The sequence below is a fragment of the Carlito syrichta genome, unplaced genomic scaffold (genome assembly GCF_000164805.1).
Source record: "Carlito syrichta isolate Samal-C Ts95f unplaced genomic scaffold, Tarsius_syrichta-2.0.1 Scaffold305658, whole genome shotgun sequence".
In the NCBI taxonomy this organism is placed as follows: Eukaryota; Metazoa; Chordata; class Mammalia; order Primates; family Tarsiidae; genus Carlito; species Carlito syrichta.
Genome location: NW_007249754.1, coordinates 355,595 through 381,399, shown reverse-complemented (window position 1 = coordinate 381,399; position 25,805 = coordinate 355,595). Strand labels below are relative to the sequence as shown.

Below are 25,805 nucleotides of genomic sequence, written 5' to 3'. Positions count from 1 at the left end.
GTTAGTCACTTGTGATATAAATATAGCTATTGTCATAGAACACTAGGGACACCAGTCTCAATATGCACTGACATAAAGTAGTTTGTTTAAAAGATAGGTGTTAAAGTAAGAAAATAAACTGGCATAACACACTGGCTATCCTGAATGCCCTTTGTTAATGGTCTTCTTTGAAAGTTGGAGACCAGAAAGCAAAGTCCCGGTTTGGGGGAGTGACTTTGATGGCATTCTTAAGGCTCCATTGTAACTCTTCTTGAATTGGAGTGTCATTGGGTTTTTCTCATAAAGGCAACAGGAAGTAGTGTGGGTCGGGGGGAGTAAAGAAATAAGGTATAGAAAGATGCCAGATGGCAAGTGTCTACACTGGTGTTTAGAGTAGACAAGACATTCAAAGGGCAGTGTTGTCTTGCTGTTTTCATCTCAGTGGGGATTTGTGAGAGCCTACATTTTGCTTACCTAGCACTATAATTCAATATAGTGCTGTGGGTTTCAAAGGAATCTCTCTCCTTGCCTTCAGGAAGCTCATGGTCTAAGGATAATTTTTAGCTTGTTGTATTTGATGACTTTCTGGTTGGTGGAAGCATGTATATGCATGAGAAGGAGGTGGGATTTGCTCTGAAGAAAAGTGTGATTCGTGTTTTAACAGTAAGAGAAATTGAGTTGGTATTTTATAATTCTGATGTTAAGTTTTATCAGCTCAATCGCTGCTATCTTTATACTGATATTTTTAAGTTAGAGAGATATTTTATTAGCTGCTTTTATAAAAATGAATTTTCAGCCAGGCTAGGTGGCTCAGCCTGTAATCCTGTGCCTTGGGAGGCTGAGGTGAGTGGATTGCCTGAGCCCGCGGGTTCGAGACCCGCCTGGGCAGCGAGACCTCATCTCTACAATAAATAAAAAAATCAGCCGGGCGTGGTAGCGCATGCCTGTAATTCCGGCTACTCGGAAGGCTGAGTCGGAAGGATCGCCAGAGCCCAGCAGATCGAGGCTGCGGTGGCCGGGAATGGCCACTGCACTCCAGTCTGGGCGACGGAGTGAGACTCCAACTCAAAGAAAAAGAAGTTTCTTGAGTGTTATTTTGTCAGCTGGCATAAAGACCCTTTGACAGGGTCTTTCTAGATGGGTGCTAAAAATTCCCTTGTTAGAACTGCTAGGTAGATCCCAGGGACTTTAGGAACAGCCTTTTTTTTTTTCTTTTGAGATGAAAAGTCAATGTAGAAGATGTTCTGATAATGCCAAAAGGACAATACTGCTTTTCAAAGTGTTACTGCATATGGTAGGTCCCTTAAACATATCACCGAGGAAAGAAGAAATAGAGGAAAAGCTGTATGTTTATGTCAACCTAGAACTCTTACCTTTGGGGAGTAGTCAAGTATAGTGAACTTTGTGACACTCCGAGTAACAAGTACACCTAGTACTTAAAATACCAGTCTCCAATGAAGGAACCGGGGCCTCTTGGAGAAAAGCCTGATTCTAGGTTGAGACAAGGAAATTATAAGGGGAGCCTAGAGCATCTCACATGCCAGAAAGTAAGAAAATGCTCAAAAAACAGATGTCTGAATTTCAGAAGGAAACTAGAAAGAGTTCCCAGTGACCAAAGTTGGAACATTTTAAGCCACAGAATAATTAGAACCCCCAAAATAAAAATATTCATGTGTCCATACTGATATTAGTGCTTGAATAAGTAAATATAGGGAAGGAGGGACAAATTTTTTGTATAAAGAATTCTAATGTAGAAGAAATGAAAGAAATAGGTCATCATTAGAACACCATAATAATTGTTTTCAGGCAAGATTCTCTGATGAATGGTAAAATTAGTGGTGAAACGTTAAAGTGAAGCAGAGTATTTTCATAGCCTCAACATATCTCCCTCCAAAGTATTTATTAATTACTGTGGTGGTTTTAACCTAAGTCCAGAATTCTTTTTTATTCTTTACTTGAGTTGGAGCTTAATTCTTCTCCCTTGAGTGTGGACTAGACTTAGTAACTCATTTCAAGGCATGGAATAATAGAAAAGTAGTAACTTTGCAGTGGAGAAACCAGGCAGGCTATCAAGTAATCATGATTGACATCACCAGTAACAAGTCATATTGATATCATGTACCTGTGATGTGATGGAACAGACACATTCCTGTGATATTTGTCCCTAAAATCCATTAGCCTCAGTCCAGTCATCAGAAATGTCAGCCATATTCAAACTGAGGAATATTCTGCAAATACTTGACCAATAGTGTTCAGAAGTGTCATGTTCATGAAAATCAAGGAAAGACTGAGAAACTGACCCAGATTTCTAGAAGACTAAGGACTCGTGACAAATAATGCAACATAATATGGCAAATTAGATCCTGGAACACACAAAAAGATGTTAGTGGAAAAACTGGTGCAGTGACAGTGCAGTCTGTAGTTTAGGTAGTGGTATTGTCCAGTATTGACTTGTTAACTAGGTTAAGTGTCCTTTGGTTACGTAAGATAGTAACGTTGGGGAAACTGGATGATGGGTATATGGAAGGACTGTACTGTCTTTGCAGTACTTGTGCAAATCCAAGATTGTTTTAAAATATAAAGTTATTTTTATTTTTATTTTTTGAGTCGAAGTCTCACTCTGTTGCCCAGACTGGAGTGCAGTGGCCGCTCCCGGCCACTGCAGCCTCGACCTGCTGAGCTCTGGCGATCCTTCTGCCTCAGCCTTCCAAGTAGCTGGAACTACAGGTGCGTGCTACCACGCCCAGCTGATTTTTTATTTATTGTAGAGATGAGGTCCCGCCAAGTTGCTCAGGCGGGTCTCGAACCCGCAGGGTCAGGCAGTCCGCTCATCTCAGCCACCCAAGGCATGGGATTACAGGCTGAGCCACCGAGCCCGGCAAGTTTTTTTGTTGTTTTTTTTTTAAAGGGAGAGAGAAAAAGGACTATATAGGCCAATTAAAGCCTTGCCCTCTGTTTCTTGAATTGAATTGTAAGGAACGCTATCCCCCAGGGTTTATTTCCCTTTTTCTTTTTTCTATTATTTTCTGATTACAAAAATAATGGAGAAAATGTGGGGAAAACTGAACAGCGTAAAGTTTTTAAAAACCTACTTTTTTGACGTATAGAGATGACGAGTCACATTTTGTTGTATATCCTTCCTAAATTTTTCCTATGATTTTTTTAAAATTAAAAATGCAATCATATTATCTTTTAAGAAAGAAAAAAGTATCAACTTTGGATCCATGCAGAACTAGGTTTCTCTCCTGGCTCCACCTCTTACTAGTTATATGATTTTGCTCTAGTTAACCTTTTTAAACTTAACTTATACTTGCAACAATTTGTCCTCCAAATATTTGTTTAGCACCTATGTGCTATGCTAGGCTCTAAGGATACAGCACTAAAAAACAAAACCCTCTTCTGCCCTGTAGCTTGAGTTTGATTGAAGAAGTAAACAGATACATAAAATGTTGGACTGATGTGAGCACCATGAAGCTGAGAGAAAGCATGGAGAAGCAGGTGTGCCTTCTTATCTGGAGTGATCTGTAAAGTCTTCTCTGAGAAGGTAGCTTTAAGACATACGAATGAAGATAGGTGCTGATACCTGAGGGACTAGCAGTCAAGGCAGAGAGACCCTGTCTGCAGCCACCAACATCGAGGCAAGACCCTCTACCAGCAAAATGATCATGACTTGTTGAAGGCTTAGATGATTGTTAGCATTTTAAAAATTAAAATGAGTATTTTTTAAGACCTAATACTATCGCACACTTATTAGGCTACAGTCTAGTGTTAACATGACATCTTTTTTCTTTTTTTTTTTTGGTTTTTGAGTTGGAGTCTCACTCTGTCTCCCAGTCTGGGGTGCAGTGGCACGCTCACGGCCACTACAGCCTTGACCTACTGGGCTCAGGCAATCCTTCCTCCTCAGTCTTCCATGTAGCTGGAACTACAGGCATGCACCACCATGCCCAGCTAATTTTTTGATTTATTGAAGAGACGAGGTCTTGTCATGTTGCCCAGACTGTTCTCGAACCCTTGGGCTCAGGCAGTCCTCTCACCTCTGCCTCCCAAAGTGCTGAGATTATAGGCATGAGCCACCGCACCCAGCTAAACGTGATTCTCATGCGTACTGGGAAATAAAAAGTGTGTGTGACTCTATTGTGATATTTGCTTTATGTGGTAGTCTGGAAGCAAGCCTGCAGTGTCTCCAAGTTTTGCCTGTATACCAAGTAGCTGTTTGGAATTTTGCTTTAAAAGGGAACAAAGAAATGGAGCTATAGCTGGAAGACATTAGCATTGTTAATGCCATAAAAGCATTTTGATAGGATGGCTTTACTTTAAGAAGACTTTATGTATCTGAAGGAGACATTCTAACTTACTGTTAAGAATTGGGATTTGGGGTCAGATAGCCAGGACTTACATTTGACCCAACTGTTTTATAGTTACGTTACCTGAAGAAAAAGTTACTCAAAGTCTCTGAATTTTTGTCTCATTGCCTACAATTATATCATTGTTTTTTAAAAAAATTTTTTTGAGATGGGGTCTCACTCTGTTGCTCAGGCTAGAATACAGGGGCACAATCTTAGCTCACCACAGCCTCCACCTCCTGTACTTAGGCGATCCTTCCAACTCATCCTCCCGAGTAGCTGGGGCTCATATAATCACACTCAGCTAAATTTTTTATGTTTTGTAGAGACGAGGTCTTGCTATGTTGTTTAGGCTGATCTCAAACGCCTGGGCTCAAGTAGTCCTGCCTCTGTCTCCCAAAGTGCTGGGATTACAGCTGTGAGTCCACACACCCGACCTTCATCATCTGTGCTTGATAATGAAAGTCATACTGTACTTTATGAGGACTAAGTTAGATCACGCTTTTTTTTTTTTTTTTTGAGTCAGAGTCTTACTCTGTCGCCCAAGCTGGAGTGCAATGACATGCTCACAGCCACTGCAGTCTTTACCTGCTGAGCTCTGGCGATCCTTCTGTCTCAGCCTTCCAAGTAGCTGGAACCACAGGTGTGTGTCACCATGCCCGGCTAATTTTTTGATTTATTGTCTTGCCTGGTTGCCCAGGCTGAGTCTCAAACCCTGGACTTGGACAATCCTCTCGCTTCGGCCTCCCAAAGTGCTGGGATTACAGGCTTGAACCACCGCGCCTGGCCTAGATCATACTTTTAAAAAGTATAATACCCATCTGCTACTGTACTTTTTGGTACCTCTCTTTGTGTTTTGGAAAGAAATGCTGTGATTTGGTCTTTCATCATTCAAACAATGGATGAAAACTCTTCACACTAACTTTGTGGTAGATTTCTGCTTGGTCTATTAGTAATTTACGTATGTAAGGTGCATATTTCCCTGTGCCTTTATTAATCCAGGTCCTCCTTTTCTAAGGTAATAATATAGTTTGAAATTGACAGGGAGTAGTTTTAGGGGTATGATGCTGGGTAATGTGTGGGTAGATGAAGAAGGAAGATTTAGCTTCATCCAGCAGAAGGTGGTAGGTCAACATTCATATTAAAGAATGCTCTCATTTCCTACTGACATGTTCTGGTTTCCCTCGACTGATTTTGTTAACATTAAATACTCAGTCTTGAAACATTTCATATTGGTTGTGGGTTAGGTTGGTTCATTAAATAGACAAGTTACTTATTGTCTTCACTGAGGCTTTATTTTTATTGGTCGTCTTGAACAGAGTTAATGCATTTTTAGAGCTGCCAAAAGAAATATAATAGGTGGTGTCCTGGGGCTACAACTAGGCTTGCTGGGCTCTGATCAAACACTTCACCTTTGGCAGGCTCTCTAGTACTTGCTAAATTCTCATGATTGGCTTGTTTATTTAAGTTCTTAGAAGTTCTAAGTAATAAAAATGTTGGACAGATTCATTTTAGCATAACTCTTTGACTAACCTTATAGAATAGTTTAAATATATTTGAGTCCTGTTTTTTAAAATCAGTCTTAAAAATAACAAAAAGGGCAGGAATTTTTATATTTTATTTATTTCTAAATTTAATTTTCAGACTTAGTGAGCCTAATCCAGTGAAGTTAAAGCTTTGGTCTTCCTACTACCTATAAATTAGTCTCAAAGACTGTGTAACTAAATTTAGAGACCACCCAAATTCCATAACCTGTGAAACATGGGAAGTAACTGAGGTGTGTATAGCTTCCATTTGTCCCCATCTCCTCTGGGGAAAATGATTTCTTTGCCCATGAAAATTTAAACAAGGGGATTTTTTTCAGATCTCCTGGAATTAGTTTTTCAGGAAGATGAAATAAATGATCAGAGATTCTTTTTACTAAACAGATGAGGAAGTGAGGAGTGGTCAGCTTTTTTATGGTCGTACATGTTTGGGGTACACTGTTTGAGTCTGAGTTCTTTTCTCATCTATTTCAGAGTCTGATAAAGAGGAGAAACCACAACGTACCGTGATACCCAAGGAAGTAACACCAGCCTTATGCTCACTAATGAGCAGCTATGGCAGTCTTTCAGGGTCAGAGAGTGAGCCAGAAGGTAAGTCATGTCCGTTGGTTTAGTAAAGTGTGTTTTGTTGCTTTTTGCCTTTGATGCATGCTGTGTGTTAATAGCATCCAGCATGAACATTCTTTGTTTTATCTTTAAATTCTTTTTTCTTTGATTCAGAAGTAGAGTTAACATGGGATAAAGGAAGCCTAGAGTAATGGAGAAATGTGTTGCTACTTCAAGAGAATAGGGCAAAAGTAATAAAATATAATTAAAGAATAGGAAGGAGAAAAAATAATCTACTAAATGGAATTGAAGAAAATTCTAAAAGAAATAGCAAAAAGAAAGTTAATCTCTTCTCTCTCTCTTCTCACATAACATGTTTATAGCAACTTTGGTAGATGGTGACAGGTCCTTTATGACAAAGAGCATGCTAAAATTTTTAAAATGTGTGTAGGGCATTGCTCTTTATAGAGCACATTTACATAAATTATCTCATTTGGAAAACACAACAACCCTATACCTATGGTTGTATTAGCCTGTGTGTTTTAAAGATTTGAAGAAATGGAATCCTTTCAAGAGTCTTTCTGAGAAGTCTATGATGTTCAGGATGTGTCTTACCTGTGAAGGTGATGTTACAGATGATAATGCTTGAGGCTTTACTGTGAAAATTTTTATAATAAGCCAGTTTAATTTTACAGTATCCCTGTTAAGGCCACCTGAAAGAGCTGTGAGTAGGCTGTTGATCTGATGTAGTCTGACAGTTTTTAATCCGAAGTTTATGTCAATAATTCAGCATATATTTAGTGGAGAATCCTAGGCCCTACTGTTGTGGAAACCTGGCTCTGCAGGGCACTTTTATGTTGGCTTTACCAACCGTGAGAGAATTCGTGTGTCTATCTCGGGACAAGATGTGTAACGAGAGTAGGAGCCATACCGAGGATAAGAAGAATGGTCTAAAAGTGTTGATGTAGAAGAAAGGGAAGATTTGAATGTAATTGGATGAAGATGGCAGCACTTTTCATGTTGACTAGGCTAGAGGTAATCAGTGTTGAATAAGGAAGAGTTGAACTTTAATATGAAAGATGATTTAAATCTGTCTGTAACATGGGAAATTTTTTTCTTTTTTTAATGGGCCATGGCTTACTATGGTAGCTTCTTAATAGCTACTTGAATTTTGAAATATAAACTACTTTGGCTTTATCAGTGTATTCCTTAACAGATGGTTGCCTTTTATTTTATTTTTTTTAATTTTAAGAAAAACAATATTTCTTTCTTACTCTTGTTTCCAATACACTGATATGAAGATGGAGTTATTCTTTAAACACATATTGCATTTCCCGCTTATCGGTTGTATTTATAACAGGTGATAACAGAGAAAACTGTTACCAGCTTACGAATCCCATAAAAACCAGCTGGACTCGTGCTTTCTTCTCTGTCTCAAAGTGAAACAATACTTCTCTACTCATGTCTTCATTTTGAGACTGCCATCATTTTTTAATTGGAAGGAAGAAAGAAAACTGGAAGGGATCTTTAAGGTCACCCTTTCGTTTTATAGCACCCGAAGCTTAGAGAGAATAAATTTTGCAAGCTAGTATGTTGCAGTGCTAATGTAAAAATCTAGGTTTGGAGACTTAAAAATCTAAAGAAACCAACTTATATTGCCTTCCCCTTTCTGTGTAATATTTATTGTCTTCCTGCACAGCAATGGATAGACTTTTCTTTTATATATAACAGTATGTTATCTATTAAAAGATAACTGTGATTTTGTGTGAATTTATTTTGACTAATTGTAAAAGTGTCCTGCTTTAAGGAGAAAGCCCTTGCTTCACATTCCTAGGTCTTAAGAATTATTTTATGAAGTTTGAATTAAGCTTTATTAAGCCATCCAGGTCACTAGCAGATTTCTAGCTTTCAGTATTAATTCTAGGTTCTAGGATGGGGTATTCACAGATAGGGAGTTTGGAATAAATAAGCCAAGGAAACAAAGTGGCCTTCTCTGAACCACGAAATAGCATTTAGAAGGCTGTTTAAGCGGATTCTAAATGGATAGGAGCAGTTTGATTCTTCCTAATGGATTTTAGCAATTGTGTCTTCATAATTAAGGTTTTTCTCAGCTTAAGAATCAACATAAAAGTGTAGAAGAAGTTATACTTGCATCTGGGACTATAAGACTCATTAAGATATAAAAATTCAATGAGAATACTTTCAGATGAGTTGGTTTGATACCTTTTCTGTAAAGTAGCATAGCATTTTAGCCTTTTTTTTTTTTAAACTGTATTAGAACTTAAGCACAGCTCCACAAAATTGTTTCTTCAAACTGATTTGGCTATGGAAGGGAGACCTCCAAATTAAATATTATTTTAGAAGGCCTCCAACCAGAGAGTAGTTTAAGTTTGATAGAGCTGAATAGCTGTATTTGAAATTTATTTTAATTGGTGGACAGTACATTAATATATGGTACTTAGTTGGCAAATGTTGTATATTTCAAGATAGAAAAATAAAAATGTTAGTTGCAGTTTTCTACTTTTTAGCAGAAAATTGACAGGATAAGCTCTAATTTGTTTGACTCTATTTCTGAATTGAATGATCAATACTAAAAGTCAAAAGGAGTAATGAAAGTAATGTCCTGGTTTTTCTTTTTTCCTTTAGTTATTATTCCCATAGGTTTCAATTGTACAAACCACTTTGAGAATTCTTAGCTCCATTTTTTTTATGATTACATTTCTCTTCTTTATCTGTTTTATAGATGAAGGTACTTAGAGGTAAGTAGCTTACCCCAAGGTCACATAGCTAGTAAGTGATGGTACTAGGCCTTGAACTTAGCAGTCTGGCACTGGAGTCTGTGCTTTTAATTCTAACACTTACCCTATACTCCCTATCCAATGCAATTTCTGTATTTGGCCCTATGAAATGTTTGAGTGTTATGGGTTTTACCACTCTTGTCTAGGCAATTGAACCCTGCCTCCCAGTGGAATAGAACTCTTTATACCATGCCACATTGGTTCATGGTGAGTAAATAGAATAACCATTTGCAGGGGAGGTATGGGGATTCTGATCTTAAAACTTGTGAATTTTCAACTGTCCGTATCTGTTTTCTTCTTTATTAATATGGTGAAATACGTTGATTTTTCACATGCCAATTTTCAGTTCTCAGAGTGGTTTGTAGACTTCAAAATGATGAGAATAATAATTAAAGAAAAAAAAAGAAAAATCAGGATACTACTTTCTGTTATCCCTTCCCCTTCACATATTGAGCACTCAGTTTAGGTACACAAAATGAAATGAATCAGAGCTTACATTGTATCAGTTTTCTGCTGATATTCTGTGTTCCTGAGTTAAAATCTACTTGGTCATGGTTTATTGCCTTTTTAATACATTTATGGATTTGATAATATTTTTTGGGTCTATAGGAGCTGTAGTGATGTCCTTCTCTTTTATTTCTCTTCTTATTACTTGATTTTTTTTCCTCAAAAAGTTTTGCTAGGTATTTGTTAATTTATTTTTTAATTTTTTTAGTTGGGTTTCTGTCACCCAGGCTGGAGTGCAGTGGTGTGATCACGATTCACCACAAAGTCTCCACCTCCTGGGCTCAGGTGATCGTTGCATCTGAGCCTCCAGAGTAACTGGGACTATAGATGCACATCACCACACCCAAATAATTTTTAAATTTTTTTGTTGAGACAGTGTCTCATTATGTTGCCCAGGCCGATCTCAAACTCCTGCGCCCAAGCAGTCCTCTCTCCTCGGCCTCCCAAAATGTGGGGAATTACAGGCATGAGCACCTGGATGATATTTGTTAATTTTATTAATCTTTGCAAGGAAGCAACTTATGGCTTCATTGGTTTTTCTCTATTATTTGTCATTGATTTTCACTCTAATTCATTGATTTGCACTCTTTAGTATTTCATTTCTTCTTAGTCTTTATCTTATTACAATAGAAGCTTAAATAATTTGTTTTAGTCTTTTCTTCATTTCTTTTTTTGTTTTGTTTTGTTTTCTGGTTGTTTATTTTGAGTTGGAGTCTCTCTCCATCGCCCAGACTGGAGTGCTGTGGTGTGATGCTCATGGCTACTCCAGCATCGACCTGCTGGGCTCCAGGGATCCTTCTGCTTCAGCCTTCCAAATAGCTGGAACTACAGGCACATTACCATGCCCGGCTAATTTTTAAAATTTTTTTATTGTAGAGACGAGGTCTAGCCAAGTTGCCTGGACTGGTTTCGAACCCACGGGCTCAGGCAATCCACTCGCCTCGGCCTCCCAAAGTGCTGGGATTACAGGCTGAGCCACCTAGCCCAGCCCTTTATTTCTAATATAAGCGTTTAAAGCTATAAATTTGCCTTCATCCATTGCTTTAGCTGCAGTTTACAAATTTGACAAATTATGTTTTCATTTTTATTTATTTCAAAATATTTTCTCATCTTTCTTATGATTTGTTCTTTAACTCATGGGTTATTTAGAAATGTGCTTAGAAGTGTGTTTAAGTTTCCAAAGATTTGGGAGTTTTCTAGCTAGTTTTTTGTTAATGATTTTAATTTAATTAAGACCTGAGAGTGTACTCTGTATGCTTTCAATTTTTTCAATTTATTAAGACTCGTTTTATGACTCAACACAAGGTGAAAGTTCATATCAACTCGAGAATATGTATTGGGTTGAATGTTCTTTGTCCATTTAAGTGGTATCAAGTGCTCTGTATTCCTACTCATTTTCTAAGTTTTCTTCAATTACTGAGATTGGGAGTGTTCAAGTCCGTGACCATGAGAATGAATTTGTCTGTTTCTCCTCTCAGTTACATCAATTTTTGCTGCATGTGTATTGAAAATTTGTTATTGGGTGTTACTGTTTTGTCTTCTTGATAAATTGACCCCGGGAATGTTTACTGTTCTGATGTCTTTTTTTTTTTTTTTGTCTGATATTAATATAGCCATGCCAGCTTTCTTGTGGTTGGTATACGCATGTTATCTCCTTCCATCTTTTTACTTTTAACCTCCTTGTTTTGTTTTTTAGGAGTTGGTGTAGAGTTTATGGTATGCAACTTAATTTATCACAGTGTACTTTAAAATGATATCCAATTCACATATCATTTAAGAATTTTATAGCAATAACCACTTACATATTTCTCCTCCCGTCTTTTGTGCTGATATCATAGATTTTATTCCTAAAGATATTATAAACTCCATATATACTGTTAATATTTTTGCTGTAGTTACCTTTAAAAAATTATTTTAATGAGAAGAAATGTCTTATGCATGTATCCACATATTTATTGTTTCCAGCACTCATCCCATCCTTCCTTTATGCAGATCCAAGTTTCCATCTGGTATTCTTTCCTTTGTAGGGATCACTTTCTGTAGCTCTTCATAGTAGTCTCCTTAATTCTTGGCAGTTTATAGCTTCCAATTTGAAAAATATTAGAATACATGATAAATGGATTGCAAAATCTTTCATAGTTTCCAGTTATTGAGTAGCCAGTATTATGGTGGGGGAGATTACCATGAAATGTTGGGTTATTTTTAAAAGATCCACCTGGATTTTTTTTTTTTGTTTGATTTTTATTTTTTGTGTTTTGTTTTTCATCACACTTAGAAACTCCCATCAAGACTGAAGCCGACATTCTGGCAGAAAACCAGGATTTTCACAGCAGTACTCCTAAGAGTCCAAGTCAAGATGTTAAAGCAACTGTTAGAAATTTCTCAGAAGCCAAGAGCAAGAACCAAAAGAAAAGTTTCAAAAAGACAAACCATAAGAGGAAAAAAGATTACCACCACTATGATACATTATTTGAACCAAGAACACACCATCCAAATCTCTTGGAAATGGTAAATTATTTTTCTTTATGTTCTAATCTTTGTGTTCTCATGTCATAAAGATAGTGCCACTGGTGTGTGTGTGTGTGTGTGTGTGTGTGTGTGTGTGTGTAAGCTTACCAGAGACATATGGTCCTTGGAGACTGGTCTATGTATCTTAATTCCGAAGCTCCATTTGGCATATAGCTGGTATTCAGTAAATGTGGAATAATACCTTTTCTGAACTACTTAAAAGAATCTAGTTGGTAAGAAAATATGTATTGAAATTTATTGGCTTTTTTTTCCTCCTTTTTTTCCCTTTTTTTTTTTTCAAAGAAGCACATTAAAATATTTTATATTCCCATGGATATTTGTGGACTATACAAAGGCAGTTGTTAAGTGCTCCTCAGACTCCTGGGAACTTTAAATGATCCAGGCAACTCTTTTGAACATCATATTTTCAAAATCTTCTCTAAGGACATCTCTTAGTCACCTTTGTGTTCCCAGATGGTGTTCAGCTATCAGCAGTGTATTCTTCGGGCATCTGTCTTCCTCCAGTCTCAGGGTGATCACTCCCTCTGCCTAGCACTCCGGCGTGGGAGGCCATGTGGTCAAGGACACCCACCACCCAGGGGCTACAGCAAGGAAGCTTCCTGGCTGGTGTGAGAGGCATGAAAAGATACGGGCTTTTTAAAAATTTCCATTGACAGCATAGCTGAAAATACAGAAGCAGGCTGAAGGGGAAAAAGGGTTTTTAATTCAGATGTCTATTAAGAACCACAGAATAGCAAAGAAAAGACTTAGCGTTTTTGGACAGTTCTTATTTTTTATTTTTGGAGACTATGTTCACTTTTTCTTCTTTCTACACCTTTATTTTTATTTATTTTATGAATTCTTGGCATCTCAGCCTTTTGTGTTAAAAAATCTAATAGCTTTCTTCAAATTATAAAGAAGAAGCAATTTATCTATTCTTTTTGAATTGGTGTCTCACTCTGTTGCCCAGGCTGGAGTACAGTAGCACAGTCTCAGCCACCACAGTCTCAACCTGCTAGGTTCAGGTGATCCTCTTGCCTCAAACTTCCAAGTAGCTGGAACTATAGGCATGTGCCACTCCACTCGGCTAATTTTTTGATGTATTGTAGAGACAAGGTCTTGCTATGTTGCTCAGGCTGGTCTTAAACTCCAGGGCTCATGCAATTCTGTTGCCTCAGCCTCCCAAAGTGCTGGGATTACAGGCATGAGCCACCATGTCCAACCTCAGTGTATCTTTTGTTTGTAATTCAAAGACATGAAACTTAAAAAAAATCAACAATTTTCATGCCTAAGAGTAATAGAAATATTCCACATTGTTTTAGTGCAGTTATAAAACTATCTGTGGACCTTCTGTGAAAAGCGTTTGATTTGACTTATTAGATAAATACGTATGCTGTAGCTAAAGTGTTCTGTGGCTGTACACTGAAGTGCTACATGTAGACACAGTTGCTTGTTATTAAAGTGGATCTGGGCAACCCCCTTGGGTATCCTCCCACTTTGGGAGCTTTTCTGTTCTCTCAATAAATCCTGCTTTCTAAAAAAATGAAAAAAAATAAAGTGGATCTGAATTATACTCTCCATTTTGTAAATGTCAGTGCTGTATATAGTTACATTTTTAAAATGTGTATCTATTTAGAAGATTAAACATAATACACATCTCTTATCATTCTGTATTCTTTATATAAGGAGGGCACGCACAATATTTCAGATTTACCAGCTAATCTTTTTTTTTTTTAATTGCCTTTTTAGCTGCTGGCTCCAGACATCCGACATGAAAGAAATGTGATTTTGCAGTGTGTTCGGTACATCATCAAAAAAGACTTTTTTGGACTTGATACTAATTCTGTGAAAACTGAAGATGTATAGGTGTTTGATGTTTCAGTACACATACCTGAAGCATGTAAAACAGTCCCATCCTCAAGTTAGGCAGGGAAGCCAAAAAACTTTTTTTCAAAACTGGATTAATAATTAAATTGTAAGCCTCACAGGATATTATGTTGGATTTTCATCTGTCCTTTGGTTCCATGCAAATAAATGCATAACTGATTTTTAAGGCTGTGTCTGTATTGCTGGAATTGTATATAATATCCGTGGGAGGGCTTTTCTTTGTATTTGTGTTTATGTGAATGTCTTGCTCTCATGTAAAAAAGACTCCTATTGGGCCAGTTAAGAATTGAAGATAACTGGTTTAATAGTAAAAAAGAAAGCTTTTAAAATGTTTGATTCAGCCAACCAGAACTAGGCCGAGAAGTACAGCCATTTTGTTTTTAATGCAGAAGAGAAACATGTTCTATAGCAGGGGGATTATTTAAGACATAAACCAGATCAAATTAAGACAATCATAAGGTTGATATTTAAATCTTTCCTGTTTATTTTAAAAGACATATTTAAATTCATCTACTTGCACCACTTACATAGCTGAAATATTGACTATTTGAAATATGAATCAAGTGTGGCCTCTGTGTATGTTTAGATCTAAATTGGCATGGCCCGTGGGTATGTTTAGATAAAACTGAAGTGCTTCATTTTTGGTGGAATTCAGAATTGGACCCTTTTTCTCCATGAAAAGGTATATAGAATACAGGACTTGATGAGGCCCAACTCACTTCTTATAGCAGAAGCAGTGGTTCATGATTAATGTGAATAATAATAGTTTTAAGGTTAAATTCAAGTTTGACCAATGAAAGTAGTAGTTGAGCCTTTTTAAATTGTTAAAGTAAATAAAAGTGACTGAGATCCTTTTGTCTCGTTTAATGACAGGGGATTTGATCCTATGTTCTAGTCATTGTGCTAGCTCTAGATATAGGTCTGCCCTGTTGACATGATTTTAAAAATTAGTCTGTGGCTGTAGCTGAAAATTAATTTTATCTGACATTGTAATTTTTGAAGTCCATGAACCTTGCCTGAATGAAGACAGGTTGGAAAACTGATAGCAGCTTTCGGAAAGGGCCTCTCCCTCTTGCTCCTCCATTAGTAAAATCCTCTCCAGAATCCAGAACACCTGGTGTGTGATGCTAGTGACATAGCAGACCTGAGATTAAGATTCATGTTTAGTCGGTGTTTTCCAGCCTTCTGACCACCATACAGACCTTTTTATTCCATTTCACCTTATTCCTCCAGTGAGCTCCATATTTTTGGAAAATGATCTGTCCACTACATTAATTCCATTCATATAACACTGGTGAGTGTTTATAAATTCAAAGATACTCATCAGGATGGAGTAACTAATGTTATAAACTGAGTTAATATTCTAAAATGTAATGCAGTCTGCATTTTTATCACTGGTTAGCATACAGACTTTATAGGCTCAAAGTTCATGAATGAATTCACAGACCCCTAGACTACTTTCCTGGACCACCGTTATAGCCAGTGTTGACAGCCACTGCCTTAAGATGCATCATGTGGCCGGGCTCGGTGGCTCAGCCTGTAATCCCAGCACTTTGAGAGGCTGAGGTGAGTGGATTGCCTGAGCCCGCAGGTTTGAGACCCGCCTGGGCAACTTGGTGAGACCTCATCTCTACAATAAATCAAGAAATTAGCTGGGCGTGGTAGCGCACGCCTGTAGTTCCAGCTACTTGGAAGGCTGAGGCGCAAGGATTGCTGGAGCCCAGCAGGTCGAGGCTGCAGTGGCTGGGAGCGTGTCACTGCACTCCAGCTGGGCGAGAGAGCGAGATTCCAATTAAAAAAAAAAAAAAGATGCATCATGCAACCGTTCTTGTTTTCTAATGTATTTAAGGCTGAAAGTACTCCTCTGAGTACTCCCTGGGCTATGTCTGACAGGCTTGAGCTGTGGTGACTATTGTTTATTTCTGGGTAGTTTCAGATTCTATTGCCTTTATATTCAGCCCAGGAGAATTTGAAAGTGGGTTTAAAATTTCCAAGCAGATAGAATATAGCCTGTATGACTTATATTTTATGGAATTACATAGTCAATATTGTAAATATTCTGTTTTAGAGGGGTAGTGAGGTGCTTTGCCTATTTTGGATACAAGGTTTCTGGGGTTTGCTTGCTTGTTTGTTCTTTTGTTTGTTTTGAGTCAGGGTCTCTGTTGCCCAGGCTGAAGTGCAGTGGCACAATCATGGCTCACCACAGTCCCACCTCCTGAGTAGCTGGGACTACAGGTGTGCACCGCCCTGCCCAGTTAATTTTTTTTTTTTTTTTTTTTTGGTAGAGAACAGTTCTCACTCTTTTCTAGACTGGTCTCAAATTCCTGGGCTCAAGCAATCTTTCTGCCTCAGCCTTCCAAAGTCCCGGGATTACAGGCGTGAGGTGCTGTGCCTGGCCGATACAAGGTTTTTTTTATTTAGCTTGTTAACTGTTCAACCTTCTACGTTCTACATTCCTATCTTATTGCTCATTTAATCAATTGATTTCTGTAATGTGAAAGCATCATGTGACTGTTGGTGAGTTGTGCCTTTTGTAATTATGAAATACTCTTCTTTGTTCTCAATATCCTCTGTAATTGACTTCTATTTTTCCTCAGTATAGTCAAAACAACCTTGGGAAATTTAATGCACTCCTATTAATTGAGATTATTAAAAATGTTTGGACTACTTCTAGCCATCTTATTTTGTATTTTCTATATCTTATGTTTTATTGTTTTTATTTCATCATCTTATTGGCCTGTTTTTTTTTCTCCTTGTTTTTCTTCCTAATGGTTTGGAAATAATTCAGCCTATTGCTGTTTCTTTAGTAGTTATCCTATTTCTTTATGTGTAGAGTTAATTAGCAACTGTATCTTCTGCCCATCTCCCAATTAAGTCAATAACCTTAGCATTCTTTCCCTTCCACACCTTGCCATCTCCTTGTGATGTAATCAGGTATGATTTTAGTTTCAAATTAGTCTGTATTATCTTGGTGTGTGTGTTTGAACATTTTTCATAAATAGTTATTAGGCAATTGTGAGTTTTACTGTTTCCTTCTGATTGCTTTTTCTTGCATCCAAAGATTAGTTTTCTGGTGTCCTGCCACATATCTTCAAGTAATTAGACGTTGAATCCTCAATTTGAAATGTCTTTAAATTGAGTTATGGTTTTAGGCTCAAAATAATTTTCCTTCAGAATTTTGAGAATATCACACAATTGTCTGCTGGCATCCAATATGGCCGGTTAAAGTCAGACACCAATCTAATTCTCTTTATTTTTTGACAGCCTGTTTTTTTCCTCATGAAAAGCTTTTAGGATTTTCTTCTTGTGTTTGGAGTCCTAAAATTTGACCCGTGTGTGTCTGGTTCTTTGAGACATTTCTCACTCACTCTGCTTGCCTCACAGGCCTTTCATCAGAAGAACTGTACCATTTCTGAACTGAGAGCAATTTTTTTTTCCTTTTTTTTTTTTTGAGTCGGAGTCTCACTCTGTCGCCCAGACTGGAGTGCAGTGGCCGCTTCCGGCCACTGCAGCCTCCACCTGCTGGGCTCCGGCGATCCTTCCGCCTCAGCCTTCCAAGTAGCTGGAACTACAGGCGCACGCTACCATGCCCGGCTAATTTTTTGATTTATTTGTAGAGATGAGGTCTCACCAAGTTGCCCAGGTGGGCTCAGGCGAGAGCAATTTTTAAAATGATCTTCTTTCCATTTCATCTGTCTCCTTTTCTGGAACTCTTAAAAAAATTTTTTTTTAATTTTAAAGATGTGAGGCACAGTTCAGGATTAGGTACATAAGTGGTCACTATATAGGTGAGGTTTGGGCCTCCCATTGGTCCTCACTTTGTTTAGCTTGGGATCAGGCACACTTATTGGTGATATGTGTTCTCCCCCCCGCCCCCTGCCGTGTCCTGCTACTGCCAATCCCTTTCTTGTGGTATTATGGTAATTTTTCAGGGTCCACTTATAAGTGAGAATATGTGGTACTCAGTTCTTTGTTTCTGTAATAGATCGCTGAATTTGATAGACTCTGAATCCATCCAAGTTGCTGCAAAGTCCATAGTTTTGTCCTTTATGACTGCGTAATATTCCATCGTGTGTATGTACCACATTTTTTTTATCCAGTCCACTTTGGATGGGCAGCATGGTTTGGTTCCATGTTTTTGCTATTGTAAACAGTGTTGCAATAAACGTGTGGACAGGTACCTTTTTTGTAGAATGATTTGAGTTCCTCTGGGGGAAGGGAGGGGGATTGCTGGGTCGTATGGAAGATCGATTTTTAGATCTTTTAGGAATCACCACACTGTCTTCCACAGAGGTTGTATTAATTTACACTCCCACCAACAGTGTAGAAGTGTTCCCTTTTCTCCACATCCTTGCCAGCATCTGTTGTTTTTTGTTTTTTTAGTAAGAGCCATCCTGCCGAGTTAGGTGGTATCTCAGTATGGTTTTGATTTGCATTTCTCTGATGATTAGTGAGATTGAGCATTTTTCATGTATCTGGTGGCTACTCATATGTCTTCTTTTGACAACTGTCTATTCATGTCTTTTGCCCACTTTTTTTCTTTTTGTTTTGAGTTCGAGTCTCATTCTGTCACCCAGGCTGGAGTGCAGTGGCGTGCTCACGGTCACCTTAGCGTCGACCTGCTGGGCTCTGGCAATCCTTCTGCCTCAGCCTTCCAAGTAGCTGGAACTACAGGCACATGCTACCATATCCAGCTAATTTTTGATTTATTGTGAGACACGGTCTCGCCAAGTTACTGGGCTGGTCTTGAACCCACAGGCTCAGGAAATCCACTCACCTCAGCTTCCCAAAATGCTGGGATTACAGGTTGAGCCATCGAGCCTGGCTGGGAACAGTTTTAAGACTTCTCTTCTTCCTTCCTTCCCTTCCTCCCTCCTTTTTGAGTTGGGGTTTCACTCTGTTTTTCAGGCTGGAGTGTGGTGACACCACCATGGCTCATCACAGCTTCAACCTTCTAGATTCAGGTGATCCTCCCACCTCAGTCTCCCAAGTAACTGGAACTACAGGCGTGTACCACTACACCTGGTTAATTTTTTGTTTATTATTATTTTTTAGAAATGGTCTCACTATGTTGCCCAGTTTGGTCCCGAACTCCCAAAGTGCTGGAATTACAGGTGTGAGCCACTGCACCCAGCCATTTTTAAAAAGTCTTTATCTTCTAGAGCTATGTACTGAAATACATAGGGATAAAGTGATACGATGACTGGACACTTGCTAGAAAGTAATCTCTAGCGAGACAGTGTTGGTGGGGAGGAATGGGAGAGATGTAGATGCAAACAGCATTGACCACAGATTGATAAGGTGTTGAAGCTGCATGATGGTTTTAAGATGGGTGTCATTACACTACTCTGAATACTTTTATACATATTCGAAATTTTCCAAAACAAAGTTTTTTTGTTTTTTTTTTTGAGTCGGAGTCTCACTCTGTCACCCAGACTGGAGTGCAGTGGCCGCTCCCAGCCACCGCAGCCTCGACCTGTTGGGCTCCGGCGATCCTTCTGCTTCAGCCTTCTGAGTAGCCGGAATTACAGGCATGCGCTACCACGCCCGGCTAATTTTTTTTATCTATTGTACAGATGAGGTCTCGCCTGCCCAGGCGGGTCTCGAACCCGCGGACTCAGGCAATCCACTCACCTCAGCCTCCCAAAGGCGCGGGATTACAGGCTGAGCCACTAAGCCCGGCAACCAAAACAAATTTTTAAAAAAATCATAAAAAGGACAAAATGTAAACAAAGATGCTTGCTAAAAAAAAAAACCTGAGAAATATAAGAAATGAAGAGTTAAAAATCTGGAGTGGACTCTCCCGGAGTGATCACTCTGGGAGAGGAGAAGCCACTGAAACATGGTAGAAGCAGGTGCTTCAAAGGGCAGACTTGTTCTAGAACAGTCTCCATTAGCATAGCTGGAGACTGCTTGTGGGGAATGGAACAGGGAATCAATGACTTGCTTTCTCAAAGCTGAACAAGGAAAAAATTATTAAATATGAACAGATGGAATAATAAAGATATTCAGAATGCACAGAGAGCCCCTGAGGAACCCCAAATTAAAATTCTGCTTTTTGCTCTATTGGCAGTGCATCCTGGGAAACACCAGTTATGCATAATGTCAAACACTTTCTGAGACTTCTCACAAAGAGAAGGACAAGTGTCTTCTGTTCACCTTCTGTTCACCTTCTGTATCCAGTTGACTAAAACCAGCCTTTGTACACTTCACTTTCTCTTTCATAGGTTGTCTGAAGGTTTCCACATCCCAACTTCTGTCAAATCTCATCTCTGCATCTCTGGCTTTTTTTTTTTTTTTTTTTGAGTTGGAATCTCACTGTGGCCCAGGCTGGAGTGCAGTGGCATGATCACAGCCTCGACCTCCTGGACTCAGGTGATCCTCCTTCCTCAGCCTCCCAAGCAGCTGGGACTACAAGCATGTGCTACCACATGGCTAATTTTTTTTATTTCTTGTAGAGACAGGGTCTCACTATATTGCCCAGGCTGGTCTCAAACCCCTGGCCTCAAGCAGCTCTCTCATCTTGGCCTCTCAGAGTGCTGGGAATTACAGACATGAACCACTGCACCCCAGCACCTCTAGTTATTAGTGGGTAATGCCACCATTTCTTGGGTCACAACGTATTTGCAGAGTAGTGTGTATATGTTTTTCTGATTATTTTAATCTTTTTATTTAATTCTTAAAGCTGCACTACAGACTATGTTGGGATTTTGTCAGTTTTCCACAAATGTCCTTTTTGATAATTCAATCAGGGATACCACATTGCATTTAGTCGTTATGTCTTGTTACCTTGTTTTTATTTTTATTTTAATGGCAGAAGTAGTATGCACATTGTAAAAATCCAAATTATCCAGTAGTATATAAAATAAAAACTATTTGTTCTACCCCATTTTTTCCCCATCATATTCCCCAGAGATGCCATTTTTAAGAGTTTGGCGTGCCAATGGGAGGCCCAGACTTCACCTGTACAATGACCTAACCCTGAATTGTACCCCACATCTTGAAAATAAAATAAAAAATAGTTTGGTATACATTTCAGACTTTACAAAACCATGTAAATTCATACATGTATGAATTTTGCTTTTAAATAGAAAAGTCATCATAGATGTTGCTTTGTAATTTTTTTTACTTGACAATGTGTCATGAATATTTATGCATGTGTATATAAATATATATAGTATATGTTTGTACTGCAAATCAATCCCCATGGGGAGATTCGTTTCCAGTTTTTCTCTCATGTTAATGATAGAGTGAACATTGCTGAATGTACAATGAAACACCGTGTGTGTGTGTGTGTGTGTGTGTGTGTGTGTGTGTGTGTGTACCTATCTGAATATTTTTACAGGAGTCTTAAGATCAAAGGCAAAGTGGCTTTAAAAGTCTTTAAATTACTCTGTCATTTAAAATATGTTGGAAAAACTTACTGAAACTTGAAATAAGGAAAATAGGTTACTGCACGATCTTTCAATGTCACACTAGAGCAGCAAAATTAAAGTGTGGTCTGGGGACCTCTGGGAGTGTCTAAGACCCTTTTGTGGGATCTGTGAAATTGAAACTATTTTCATAATTCCTTTTTGCTGTCATTCTTTTATGAAAGTTCAGTAGAGTATTCCAAACCCTACATCATGTGTGATGTCATCACAATAACAGCTAATGGAAAATGTCCTTGACAACATTTTCTAGAGTTTTCTAAAGTGGTCGATTGAGGATATATCTATGTGAGTTTTTAGAGATGAACTCAGTACTTTTATTGTACTCTTACCCACGTTCTTTGGTTATCCCTGTTATAGTCTGTCACCTCTGTGATTATTGTCATCAATAAATTGTTATTTTGAAATCCCAATGATTTGCAAATCTGTAAGATGAGGCCACTGAATTTTTTTTGTATTGAAAAGTGGAATTTTAAAAAATGTTAGGGGCCGGTCTCAATGGCGCATGTAATCCCAGCACTTTGGGAGGCAGACACAAGAGGATTGTCTGAGCTAAAGGGTTTGAGACCTGCCTGAGCAACATGGAGAGACGTTGCTACAATAAACAAATTTTTAAAAAAGTTATGTGTTAATGGTTGTGCATGTAAATGGGTTTATTGTGGTTTTTAGTGGATTTATATGCTTACATTTTCTATTTTAACTTATAATATTCTAAATAATACAGATATAAACCATATAAACAAAAGCTCTAGAATATCCTCAATAATTTTTAAAAATATGAAGGAGTCCTGAAACTGAAATGAGAAACTGTGGACTAGAGCATTGTGTAAGAAACTCACCTAATGGGTAAATGACACATTTTGAATGCAGTTTACTGTTGATTTAGGGACAGATTCTGAAGAGCTGATTGTTAACTTGTACAATACTGATAAGCTACAAATGATTAACTGATACAGTGATATCTTAATTTTCTCTAGTAGAAAAGAGGGTACAGTTTTTTAGTTTTGTCGTACATTACGTTCAGTCACTTGGGAGGGTCCTTTGGTAATGAGTTAAATAAGTCTTTTGACTTGTGCTTACTGTGTTTTTGAACTTCTGAAAATTATTCTTTGATAAGTACACGAAAATTTCTTTTTATCCATTATTTTGTCAGTATATTACAAATATTTTTACCGGTTTTGTTGGCGCATAAAATGTGCCAGCGTGTAAAATGTATCCTAGTTTGGAAAAACAAAATTAAATATTTTCTCAGAGCTCAATTGGGATTTATCAGTCAGGTGCTTTAGGAGGTTGTGAGGCTGGAGGAAGGACTAGGTAGAGTCCAAGCCTCCCTTTTTTTTTTTGAGTTGGAGTCTCACTCTTGTCGCCCAGGCTGGAGTGCAGTGGCACGCTCACAGCCACCGCAGCCTCAACCTGCTGGGCTCAGGCAATCCTTCCGCCTCAGCCTTCCAAGTAGCTGGGACTACAGATGCATGCCACCACGCCTGGCTAGGTGTGTGTGTGTGTGTGTGTGTGTGTGTGTGTGTGTGTGTGTGTGTGTGTGAGATTTATTGTAGAGACGAGGTCTCACCAAGTTGCCCAGGTTGGTCTCGAACCCCCGGGCTCAGGCATTCCTCTCGCCTCAGCCTCCCAAAGTGCTGGGATTACAGGCCCCGCCCAAGCCTCCCTTTTCATGTCCCACATGGCATTGATTGGGAGTTGTGCCTTTCCTTCCAGGACAGCCTCTCCCCTGAGAGCTGATCCAGTCAGTCAGCAGACCCCAATCCAGTGCAGTAGTCCAGGGCTTACAGTGTTGGATTGTTCAAATGTAGCACAGCTTACATTTAGATGACCTTGTTTAGGGACAAGAACATCCTATAACAGCAAATATACCCTGTCAGGTGAGAGAGTGGCATTTTTTGTTTTGGTTTTTTTTGTTTTTTTTTTTTGCATTTCTCCGAAACCAGTGAAGTCAAGCATTTTTTTCATATCTATCTAGCTACCATCTATCTGCATTCATATATATGTAATTAATATATATGTATTAATGTAATTATATATATATGTAATTAAATTGCTTCCTTGTTTTATTAGAGGAGTAACAGTAGCCACTTCACAAATTCTGATTTTATATAATCAGAGATTGCTGGCCCTAACCACCAAACTGTCTGAGAATGCTCTAACCAATAATTGGACATTTTAAAAATGTTAAGATGACTACCTTTTTTTTTTTTTTTTTTGTCTCTTCTTACTGGGAAGTAAGTATCATTATCTTGCTTAAGAGCGTCTGCGAAATGTAAAATTACCTACAAGACACCAGCCAATATTATTTGGAGATGAGCTGCATAAATTCCAGGATATGGGAAAATTCTTGAAAATACTGTTGCTTGAAAATGAATCTAGGATAATATCTGTTCTTTCAGCTCTAGGAGATTTTTTGTGTTTTGTTTTTAAATGTGACATTGTTTTAATTCTGTCCATATTTATTTTTATGTTTATTTAAAACAATGTTGGATCACAATAATAGAAAATTCATTTCCTCACAGGGAAAAGTTCCGAATTGGATGCATATTTGTATTTCAAGGTCAGACACTTTTCTTTTTGATATTTTGAAACTTGGGAACATTTTCTGGAACAGATTTTTTAGACCACAGCTAAAATAACAAGGCTTGAATTTGGTAAGCACTCATTAAGTCTCGTATAGTTTATAGTAGCTGTGATGATATGAGACAAGAAAGCATTTACTGACAAATATCAAATAGGAAATATCTGAAAGATACTGTATTATTATTATTATTATTATTATTATTATTATTATTATTATTTGAGTCGGAGTCTCACACTGTTGCCCAGGCTGGAGTGTAGTGGCACTCTCACGGCCACTGCGGACTTGACCTGCTCGGCTCAGGTTGTTCCTCCTCCTCAGCCTTCCACATAGCTGGAACTACAGGCATGCACCACCACACCTGGCTAATTTTTTGATTTATTGTAGAGATGAGGGCTCGCCAAGTTGCCTAGGCTGTCTCAAACTGTGGGCTCAGGCAATCCTCTTGCCTCTGCTTCCCAAAGTGCTGGGATTACAGGTGTGAGCCACTATGTCTGGCTGAAAGATACTGTTTTAAAATTGAAGAGCTAAGGAGATGAACAAGATCAATTAAATAATATACTAAGTTGACTGGGAGGGCCTAAGGCATGTATTACCCTTAGTTGCTTGGCAAAGACAACTGGTATTTGAAAATTAATTGCTCACCATGTCAGACACTGGGTTCCTTTGATATAGGTGAGTGGTTCCCAGAACAGGCTGATCATCTGAATACAGGTTCCCAAGTCTTGCCCTGCGATTCTTTTTGTAGATAGTGGGGTGTGGCCCAGGAATATTTTAACAAACTCCCAGGTGATTAGGATGATGGACAAATGTGGGAACCACTGGTTTAGATAATTATGGGTGCATCAGAAGCCCCTATAGGGTTTCTTGTTTGTTCGAATACAGATTACTGGGTCCCACCTCCCACGTTTCTGCTTCACAGGTTTTGAGTGGAGCCTGAGAATCTGCGTTTCTAGTAAGTTCCCAAGGGATGCTGATGCTGCTGGTCCTAAGACCACACACATTGAGTACCACTGATATAGATCATCCCCAGACTCCTGGGCATACTCAGCAAAGAAGCGACAAATTGAATTCCATAGCAGTCTTCAGTTTCTGTGACTCAAGTCTTTGCATTTCTTTTTTTATGTTCTACTTTGTGACTTTTATTTTTTACTCTGTAGTGAACATTAGTTGATGGACCTCTGTGGGAGGTTTTGAGTGGAAGGAAGGTGATGTTGGCTGACTGGGAGGTTGGGGGTGTAATGAAAGGAGCCCAAAAGTTGTGTAGATCTGGGTGAAATCCCCATTCTTTGACCTTGGTTTGACTGTGATGTGTCGGGCCACCTAATCTTTTGGAGCTCCAACCGTGGTTCCTCACTCTGCTTGCTCCTGCCAAGAGGTGTTTGCTCAACTCTATGTCTGGAAAGCTCTTCTCTTTCTCCCTATTGTCTCGTAGCTGCTTAACCTTGGGTCTCTGCTCAGTCATCACTTCCTCAGGAAAACCTTTCCCGACCTCCCTAAGTGGGTCATGTCCCTCTTTATACACACTCAGTGCCATGCCGCTGCCCTTCTCACAGTTCTCACGGTTGCGGTTTTATATTTACTTGTATAATGATTTGATTTGTCTCTCTCAACTAGACTGTAACCTCTGTGCCTTACAGTATTAAAAACCCTATCTCTGTGCTCTGTGTGTTTCC

At 38.6% G+C, this 25,805-nt stretch overlaps 1 protein-coding gene across 1 annotated transcript in view; it reads left to right on the top strand.

The window, feature by feature from the left end:
• Positions 1 to 14,281, top strand: part of NUFIP1 (NUFIP1, FMR1 interacting protein 1) — a 50,952-nt gene extending 36,671 nt beyond the window's left edge. Inside the window, exons 8-10 of the mRNA XM_008062129.2 lie at positions 6,344 to 6,460; positions 11,996 to 12,228; positions 13,978 to 14,281. Coding sequence (XP_008060320.1) covers positions 6,344 to 6,460; positions 11,996 to 12,228; positions 13,978 to 14,094 — 467 coding nt within the window. The 3' untranslated portion in view covers positions 14,095 to 14,281. The remainder of the gene's footprint in view (positions 1 to 6,343; positions 6,461 to 11,995; positions 12,229 to 13,977) is intronic.
• The last annotated feature ends 11,524 nt before the right edge of the window (positions 14,282 to 25,805 follow it).